The sequence below is a fragment of the Miscanthus floridulus genome, chromosome 8 (genome assembly GCF_019320115.1).
Source record: "Miscanthus floridulus cultivar M001 chromosome 8, ASM1932011v1, whole genome shotgun sequence".
In the NCBI taxonomy this organism is placed as follows: domain Eukaryota; kingdom Viridiplantae; phylum Streptophyta; class Magnoliopsida; order Poales; family Poaceae; genus Miscanthus; species Miscanthus floridulus.
The window spans coordinates 228,186,593-228,196,924 of record NC_089587.1 but is presented as its reverse complement, the minus strand read 5'-3'; the positions used below and the strand labels follow the sequence as shown (position 1 = coordinate 228,196,924).

The 10,332-nt window shown below is 47.2% G+C and overlaps 1 protein-coding gene across 1 annotated transcript; it reads left to right on the top strand.

Annotated features, from left to right (window-relative positions):
• Positions 1-3,766: 3,766 nt before the first annotated feature.
• Positions 3,767-4,135, top strand: LOC136470766 (putative glycine-rich cell wall structural protein 1). Its single transcript, XM_066468500.1, has one exon. It carries the CDS (start codon positions 3,767-3,769, stop codon positions 4,133-4,135), a length of 369 nt encoding a protein of 122 aa, XP_066324597.1.
• Positions 4,136-10,332: the final 6,197 nt, after the last annotated feature.

Sequence of the window (10,332 nt, the reverse complement as noted above, 5' to 3'; positions counted from 1 at the left end):
CCCACCTACTGAACCCATAGTTTTCTTCAGCCAAGGAAGACTACAATAAGTATGTCGTGTAAGTTATATACAAGACCAACTTTTTGAAGAAACAAATAGTAATAGCAATTACCCATGCTCGCGGGCATTTGAAGAAACGATGACCTCTATCTATTCCCTCGGTGAACATCTACACTAGGCAGTCCTCACCATGCATGCATTTTGGCCACTCTTCTTTCCTTTTATCGTATCCTCTTAGTGGTGCCTCTTTGGTGAAATCACTTTTGCTCTCAACTGGAAACCTCTCATAAAGAGCTTCCTCAAAGAAATCGGGACCAAGAGGACCCTCTCACCCCCAGGTAGTTCCATTCCCCTTTCCTCTCCCTTTGGACGACCCTCCAGACATTGGTACTGCAACGAAAGCAAATGCTGAGGAGTGTTCTTCCTTGTTGTGTGTGTGAATGAGAGGGAGTGAGTGGTTATTTATAGGTTGAGAGGAGGAATGGAGGCCTCTCAATGTGCCATGTCAGTGATCCATGTGCCTCTTCACCTTAGCCCTTGGATCAAACAGTCATAAGATGGATGGTGGAGATACATTGGAGTTATGCTTCCTTACATGCCAGTACTATATTAGTGATGTGATAATTCGATGCTGTCCTTGTATCTAAAAAGTCTATGTTTATTGTATGAAAAGCATAGATTCGTTCACTGTTGCTTGGTAACCCTAGATTCATCTACAAAGCGTATGTACTACATTTGTGCCTTTGTAGAAGTGTAGTATGATTAATGTTTCATGGGAAAAATTCACAAGAGTTTGCCTTGTTTTAGGAGCATCCACAGTTACAAACAGAGACATCAATATATATTTCAAACATTTAATCATCCAAGGAGCATAATGCAACCACAACGAACATCACAACCAACATAATATGTCATGCAAAGTCCAAATAGTCCACAATGCCCATACAGTCCCAAATAGTTATAGAAAAGTAAATACAAAATCCATAACAGTTCATACTAACAGCTACCACATCCCCCACTGTCTCTTACTCTTGCCCTTACCCTTGTGACCCAGAGCGCTGGTGCCTAGAGTGTAAGGGTCACACAGACGGCGTCGCCTAGTGCCTAGAGGTGGTGTAGGATGAGTCGAGGGAGCGTCATGGAGCTGAGAGGGGCCAAGCTCATCGTGCCTCTTGTCCATGTCATCGTCGTTGTCGTCCTCCTCGTCCTCGTCCCCTGTAGCTGCTTGGCTAGAGGAACCCAAGCCTCCTCTGGCTGCGGAAGGAACATGCACATCTGGCGTCGTGTCTGTCCTGCAACCACAACATCCAGCCGCACGGCGTAGACGACGTGACAGCCTCTGTTGTACAAAACTATGTTAACTAAAAGAATCTACCGTATTAATGATATGTTTGCAAGAATATTTTAAATCTTACGTCTAGGAAGCCATGTATGTAGTCGTCACTGACTCTCGGCCAAATGCGCTCAATCTCTTCAACTGAGCATTTGAGTGTATTGCCCTGCAACAAAGTTTTTAGTAATAATACTTCTAAACAGATAGCAATAGGTTTGGTTTTCTTTTGTACAACAATCTAACGTATTATAAAGGTGATACGGCTCGAATGTGGCACTAACTAAAATAGATAACTTGTAATGTCGGTCCAAGAACGCCTAATGTATTCTTATGCAACTTAACGTACATAAATAATGCAATTGGCTTACCACTCTGTCCAAGATTGGTCCTGCCTCCACCTACCTTCCTGCACAAGTCACCGTATCTTCATCGTCGGAGGACTTGATGTCGGCGTAGTCAGCTTCGGTCCACTGTGACCTCAGCCTGCAACGTGTCGCACGCTGGTACCAAGCTTGGTACCGCCTGAACTCATGGTTCGTGTGCGGCTCGTTGTTGTTGTCTACGTTGTCGTGCATCTCCTCCCATTCCTGAATCAAGGACTGGTGGTGCCTCTCCCAGTCAAAAATCTTCTTGTTCCTCTGATGATCCAACCTGCACGTATGTCATCGTTACATGAATCCATGTACGTGTCACCATATTAATAGAAATGGACCATCATCATGAGACATTTGAGATATCAAAACACTTACTTGTGTAAGTCAACGCGAGTCGAGAACAGAGCCGTAGGCCAAAGCTGTCTCACTCCAAATTGACGTGCAACCCTATCTGGCAGGTGGAACTCGACAGCATAAAAGCATATTAGAGGGCACCTCATCCTATAGAAGTCATCGTCGGCCCCATAAACGTTGCTCTGTTGAAAAGGAAGTGCGTTCGCTCCACCATACGGCTCCCACTCCACCTGCAACATGTCCAAATAAGATGTTAGATGGTATACTAATCCTTTTCAAAGCGGTATGGAAAATAAAATTTACTTACACTAGACGTCGTCAGCGTGTCTAGCTCGTTCGTGAACTCAATGTATGTCCGGTCTATCCTCGTGTGCGAAACCCTTACCTGGTCCCAAAGGTACGCCCACGTCGGCTGGCGACATGGAGGCTAGCCTTGGAACCACTCACGACGATCCAGAACCTCTGGATGGCCAACTAGAAAACGAGCCCACATCCACAGCTATAATAGGTATACGCATCCACCAAGTGACGGGTTGGCCGAAGACCGACGACACCCCTCGCACAGCTGCCGGTATAGAAAACACAAGACTGCAGAGCCCCAGCTGTATAGACCCGCCTGGTCCCAGTCACTGAGGTAGTGGATCCACATCCAGGACACACTGTCACCAGTGGCGTCGGGAAAGAGAACGCAGGCAAAAAGGTGTAGGATCCACGCCCAGTAGTAGTACCCAACTGTCTCCTCATCTGCCTCCTCGGGGCACTGTGAAAACTCTTCACGTAGCCAGGAGATGGGAACTCCAGCAGTGCGAGCCCCTTGCTCGCCAAGCTCACGCCCAAGGAAGACTTCCACTCGTGCTCTCCAGCTCTCTGACCTGCACTGCCCGGTGACTGGGTTGCCGTGAATCCTTAGGCCTAGCATCTTCTGACAGTCCTAGAGTGAGACTGTCATCTCTCCGAAAGGTAGGTGGAAGCTGTGAGTCTCCGGCCGCCACCTATATTTAAGACAAAGCAAGATTACTTGTCAAAAAGTCAATCGCATGAACAAATGGCCATGAATAGAGGCAATGATTCACTTTAATACCTGTCTACCAACGCAGTTATGGCCGCTGAGTTAAACTTGGGCAACCCATGACGAACCTGAAAAGAGATGACATCCAGGCCAGCTCTTTGTAGGAAAGGAGTATACCTATCGTCGTACCGCATGTCCAAGAACCCACTGTGGGTTCTAGGACGAAGGTGCGGAAGGTCCTGCATCGAATAAAACATAGTCTCCTGTTACTTCACGAACACATGTACGAATAAAACTTATAGATTATTACCTGCCCCAGCGCTATGAGACGTCCTCGGTGGGTCGCCTCGTACGTCGGGTCGAGCAGGTGGAATTGATCCATCCTACAAAAAAGTGAATGAATTAGAATTTCAATATACAATAAAACATGAACTTAGAAATGTATAAGTAATTGACACAAATACAAGCATAAATTAAGACATGTATAACTAAATATATGAATACGACAAATATAAAATAATAATATAAACCAATAGTCCTACCTCACTAATCTGCCAACGGCAACTTCGTGAGTTGTGGCCAAGTCTACCGCACTTGCCGCACTCGTACTGCTCTGGATCAGTAACAAATGGAGTTCCTCTCTCACGCCTAGTTCTTCCGGGTGATACGACAGCGGTGGCGCGCGGCGGGCGCGGGATGCTCGGGGCACGCCGGCTCGACGGGCACGGGAGGCACGCCGACGGCGGCAAGGCGGGGCGAGGCCGGCGGTGGAGGGCGGCAAGGCGGGCCGCGGCCGAGGCCGACGGTGGAGGGCAAGGCGAGGACCGCGGTGGAGGTGGCGCGGCGCGGCGGCCAACCACGGGCAACAGCGCGGCGCGGGGCGCGACGCGGCGAGGGGCGCGGCGTGGGGTGGGGGCGGCCTCGGGCGCTGCGCGGGCGCGCTGGCGCGGCGGGGGCACGGGCGCGGGCGGCGGCGGCGGCAGTGCTCGGCTAGGGCGAGAGAGGGAGAAGAAGAAAGGAAAGACGCGGGCCCGGCTGATATTTCCGAGCTCGGCGCTAGAGTGACTGGCGCCGAGCTTAGTGCCAAGATCTACGGCGCCGAGCTCGGCGCCAGTCACTCTGGCGCCGAGCCCCCTGGCAGGGCAGCGACCGTGCCCAGGACCTCGGCGCCAGAGACGCTGGCGCCTAGCTCGGCGTCAGCGTCAATGGCGCCGAGCTAAAGGTCCATTTCCGGAATTCTTTCCGCCAGGGGTCTATTTGTGAGAAACTTTCAAAAAAAAGGCCAAATTGTAAAAAATTCGATCGGTGGACTGCCGACGATATTCTGTCGTCAGTGCATCACAGACCTGACCAGATAGCTTTTAGCAGCAGCATATGCACATCATCGGTTGGGGCAAGAAAGACAGGTGGGAGCCCGGTTGGACTAGGAGCAGCTATCCTGAATTACTTCCCTATCCGCAGCAATTCTGTGGGCTGCCAGGCCCGACGCCCGAGGGACGGAGAGGAAACTTGGGGCATGTTTAGATTCCAAAAAATTTTGCGCAGTATCTGTCACATCAAATCTTACGGCATATGCATGGAGTACTAAATGTAGACGGAAAAAAAACTAATTGCACAGTTGGGTGAGAAATCGCGAGACGAAACTTTCGAACCTAATTAGTCAATAATTAGACACTAATTGCCAAATACAAACGAAAGTGCTACAGTAGCCAAAACCCAAAAAAAAAATTGATCTAAACGCGCCCTTACCCAGATAAAGTGATGATGATATTTTGATTCGTAATCCACATGCCAGTATTAATCTATTGTGTGCAACTACCTAGCTATATATCATTCTGATGTAGTATACCGCCATATATTCGTCATACGGCCGTTACACATGTATAAAATCTTGCCGACGGCCGGACATCTCAGATCCAAAATTTCATTGCCTCTACTTTAAACTATAGACTTTGTTACTCTCTGGGCTCTGGCTAGCTAGATGCGAGAAAAAAAGGACGAAAATGATACGTATGATCGGCCCATTTCATAATATGGAGTCGCCATTGCGTTCGGTATGCTTAACGGTTTCTACTAACCTGCTGGCTACTAGTTCAATTGGTCAATTTATTTCCAATTTCCAGATCTTTGACAGGGAGAGAAAAAGAAACGGCCCACACAGGAAGACGCGCCCGAATCAGAATTCAGAGGGAAAAGTATTTGAAAATCAGTGGTTAGTGTAGACAGAATCCACCAACCAGCTTACTCGTATATGTTTAAAAAAAATGAGCAAATGATCAAGAGGGAGTAGGAGTTAACTAAACCCACTGCCATTAACAAATGGTTTCTTTGTTGGGGATTATTTTCAGAATCGACCACGCTACCCGCGGCATAATTGCTGTACCAGTACCATCGGAGAGATGATTCCAATAGAGGCTGGGACTTGGGAGTGTGGGTTGCTCGATCGAAACCATCAATGTGGCAGTGGCATCATGCAAATCATCTTTGAAGTAGTAGCAATCTTATTTTCATATCGTTGGAGTCTTTGAAAGTACCGTTATTATTACTGAATGGATTAGACAAGCTCCTCAAGATTAGAGTAATGAACAAATGAACAATGACGACGCGTGCCATAAGTACGGTGAACGAAGGTCGAAGGCACATGGACACGTTGGTAGGTGTACTGCTCTGTATTGTATTGCGAATTTGCGATGGATTTGTCTAATAACCCGGCGTGCGCCGCAGCAGGAGACTGCTACATTTGCCGCTCACGTCGCATCTCCGCTGGGTCTTGGACCCCACGTCGCAGTCTCAGGTTTCAGCGAATGTACGGCGGCGTGGGGGCAGTAGTTTTTCGGCAGCCGAGTCACTGTTGAGTCAGTGACTTGGCATTGGCATGCATTCTGGTAGAGCTTCGCTCACTTCTTGATTCTCTAAGGGAGCTATTCCAGTGTAAAGCAAGGAGGGGAGCAGGTAAGAATTAATTCCGAATTGATTCATGTGTTAAATGAACGGGGAGTAGCGGGAAACAGTGGAGAGCGGGTTTTTTTAAGCTCTCAGTTTGTAGTGTAAATGGAGAAGTGATTCTCGTCAGCTCTCCACCAAAATCTAGTTGCATTTTAAGTATTTGGCAGGGCTCTGAGCGCAGCTGGGGCGGGGGGTGGGGCTGGGGCCCTGATGCTCGCTCGGGATTCACCCAAACGGCGCGGTAGGAATCAGACTAGGAGTAGGATCACTGTGGCAGTTTTTACGCTCACCAAAGCCCGCGCCATGCCGTCGTCTCGTCTGCCATGGCAACGGGCAATGGCATGGCATGGCCTCCGTGCATCGAGATTCACAGGGAAATAACGTACTGTAGTCTCATGCGGCACGTGGAACTTGGCCTCGGGAATCCCACGCGCTTAATGATTGAGTTCGTTCGAGACCACTCTCGTTCAAAAATAAGATTACAATTCACTACCACAGCTCCGTTCAAAAATCAGATTAGCAGCCAAGTTCCAAGAACATATGGAACGTGGCACGTGGTACGATACTAGTACAAACTATGGGACGAAGAGGAGATTTTTATACAACTTCGACTGTTCCTTTAACTAGCGGAACGCGTATCAACCTTCATAGAACGTGTTTGGGACGCCCTTTTTTCTGTCGTTTATTTTATTTTATTTTATTGGGCCATCCATCAGTTAACCCTAAAGCCCATTCCAGCGTCGAGGACTCTAGGCCAATCTCGCCAGCTCTTTTCTATCCCGGCCGCCACCATCCACACAGGGCACGGCAGCTCTTTTTTGTGCCGGCCGCCACCATCCACAACCCTGCTTCTACAACTTCTTCTTCCTGTGGGCCCATCCCTGATGCGTTGTTGCTTTCCTTACTATTGTTCATCGCCTCGGGGTTCGAGCGGCCGCACACGGAAGTAGTTTAGAGCAAGTATAATAATAGGCCGTAAGCAGAGTAAATGCTGAGGTGGAGAAAAGAGAGGAGAAACGGACGGTAAGCTTACAGTCAGCTTTGCCACAAGAACCAATAAACTCTGTGAGAGAGACTAGTGGGCCATATATTAAGAGTGAAGAGCTAACTGCTATATTAATAGGGCTGAGAGAAACTGCAAAGGGCCTTACAGCCAGCGAGCCTCTGCTCTTGCTGCGAGCAGCTAGTAGTGTATAGTAGTAACATTTGAGCTACTACTATAGCCGGCTATAGCACTGTAGCAGTAACACTTTTCACCCAACAGGCCACAGGTGCCGTGACGTACCACCAGGTTCCTGCTAGTCCATTTCGAGGGTGTGTGTCACGCGACAAAACAATACCATAACGTGATAAGACTTAAATTTTAAAAAATATAAAATCCTTCAATACGATGTCGGATGAAGATAATTTTTATATGTAAATTATAGACCTCGATGAGATCTATAACTTTATAGTTTTAATTTTTTTTCATTTGAGCACAGTAAGATGCTCGAAAAAATAATATAAAATTTCAGCACCATAATAATCGCCTAGTAGCGCTTGCTGCATTAGAGCACTAATATATTATTTGTATGGAGTTAAATGAAAATACTTTTTATACAAAAGTTGTAGTTTTGAGTTTTTTCATTTGAGGACGTTAAAATGCTCAAAAAAATAATATAAAATTTCGGCGCCTCCCGAAAATAGAAAACCGCTTTTGAAACCAGCCAAGGACCAAATTTGTCCGATTTTGATAGTTGGAGGGTGTTTTTTGACCGGTTTCATAGTTGAAGGTTAAAAATCGAATTTCGGCGCGAGTTGAGGGTTGGAAAGTGTACTTTACCCTTATCTAAATCACAGACCTGCACTATGCAATGTTGCACGTCCATATCCGTCTCTGCCACTTCGTCTTTCGAGGTGAGAACATTCCAATGGAATAAGAACACCATAAAGAAGTAACAGTATGAGGTATTGTCAAATTTTAATATATGGACCTTTATCTGAGTATGCAGGTACAGCCATGAGGTTCCTTTTATTTAGGCGTAGCCATGAGTTTGTATTGTTAGAATGTCGCAAATTAGTTTGACAAAATGACAATCATTTCAGCGGAATGGTAACACAGAGGAAAAAGGAAAAATATTAAGAAGCATATAGTTAGTAAAGGCCATATACATGCATATGCATTTCAATCTGACATTTGATTGTCTGGCGTGTGGGTGACGCAACATTCAGGTCCAGGTGACCTAATAATTCTGTAGAGCATGAGAAATCTTTCATATTGTAGAGTTTAATAAACATTTGGTCATTATAATTAATCCTAGAGCATGGATGAAACATTTGGCATGGAATTAGTCTAAGTTTATCTAAATAGCAGACGACTAAGGACAGATCAGGGCAGTTATTCAGTTACCTTAGATCAGCATGGGACTACCTGATGACATTATTGTCAAATCAATAGAAAATTGCATATCATGTAAATTTTGAGTGAACCTATGGCACCATATACCGTCATGAGAATGAGATAAAGGCAAGAAAGTGTTGCAGTATATATCGCACCTCACAGTAATCCGTCATTGTACACTGTTGATCTTGGCGGTGACAAATGAAGATGTGCTTAACCAAAAAAAAAATTAACTTAGTTGACACACTGAACTAAAACTGCAGATCATACAACACTGTTCGTTCATATTTTAGAGCTTGACCATTTGTTCAGGTACCTTAAATTAAGAGAACCTGGTGAAACTTGGAAAGGACGGCTGCATAAAGATGGTGAGAGTATCCAGGTGTACAGCAAGCCTGTGAAGCTGCAAAGGTAAAACCAGAGGGGAATAGGTAGATGACTGTAAGGAGCCGAATCGGTGCAAAATTAGCAAGCAGAGCCGTTTTGGGCATTTGACCAAACAGAACACCGAGAGGGAAAGCAAACAACAGATGGGGTCTTCACGTTGGTGAGATATGAAGAAGACACTGAAGGCACACCACCGTGGCATGTTCGGTAGGAGATCGAAGCAAAAGAGAGAGGAAGGCAGTTTACCTCGTCGCTTGGGGAGGAGAGAAAGAAGGCTTCATACTACACCTCAAAAGATTATATATAAGCCAAAATTGATTTTTGAGGATAAGATCTCCAAGACAAGGACTTGAAGCCATCGTGGAAAAGCGCCTTTCTTTTTCAGAGCAACGCACCATGAAATCAGGCAGGAATTTTCTATAATATGTATGTACGTACATATACAAAGGGGCAGCAATGTGTGCTCCAGACGTAATGCTGCCAGAGTGCCAGTGAAGCAAAAATGAATGCAAGTCTGTCATTTTTTTTTCTTTCGAGATCGGGCCATTTCATTAAGAAGGGAATAGTTCGAACAACAAATACACGACCCCGAAGGCGAGCAACCATCGAGGCAAGGACACACCTAGCTACTGGATGCTGTACTAATTAGATTACATATTGGCTAATTGTTGCGACCAGTAAGGTCGTGCAGCTGACAGAGTTTTGAAACCTGCAAGCACCCAGTCATCCGCCTCCGTGACGATCTTCATCAGCAGCTCGCGCAGACTGCTTGCCCGACGAGAGAAAGTCCTGCCATTCCTCTCCTTCCATACCATCCATGCCACGAGCAGTACCAACGAATCGAAAGCCGGTTTGAGCGAGGCGTCAAAGCGCATCCGCTGTCGAAGCCACCATGAACCCACATCCTCCGTGTGATCCGGGGCCAGCGTCGGTTGACCAAGCGGAAGTAGTAGCAGCTGCACTCAGAGCTCGCGAGTGAGAACGCATCCGGTGAAAAGGTGGTCGCATGTCTCTGGCTCCTGTCCGCAGAGCACGCAGGCATCGTCATCTTGCAGGCCATGCCTCTTCCGGCGTTCCGATCCGCTGTCCACAGCCGACCGTGCAGCGCTAGCCAGAAGAAAAACTTCACCCGTGCGGCCAGCGCCTTTGTCTTCCACAACTCCCTCGCTCCTCCCACGAAGAAAGCTCGATAAAGCCGACGATGCAGTGTATCTGCCGTCGGGCGACCAACGCCAAACAAAGCGATCCCGTTTGGCTGTGGCTCGTCGTAAACCCCGATCGTAAATTTTTAGTCGGAATAGTATTTTTTCTTTCACACAAACTAGTCAGCAGTACTTCTTCACGAACCAGCAACGAAACGAACCAGCCAACCGAACAGGCTGCATGCTGCAAGGGGTCGAGGACTACTGTGCTGAGGATGTTCCACACGCGGATATACTGCACTAGCACTTGAGTTGTCGGTGGCGTCCTTGACGGTGCGCTTCCGCCCGGTCCTGGAGATGGCCGCGTACAGGTTGGGGGCGCAGTAACATAGGGGCCCAACATGCGA

Coding starts and splice junctions, on each gene's coding strand:
- LOC136470766 (XM_066468500.1), top strand. CDS start 3,767: ATGCTCGGGGCACGCCGGCTCGACGGGCACGGGAGGCACGCCGACGGC.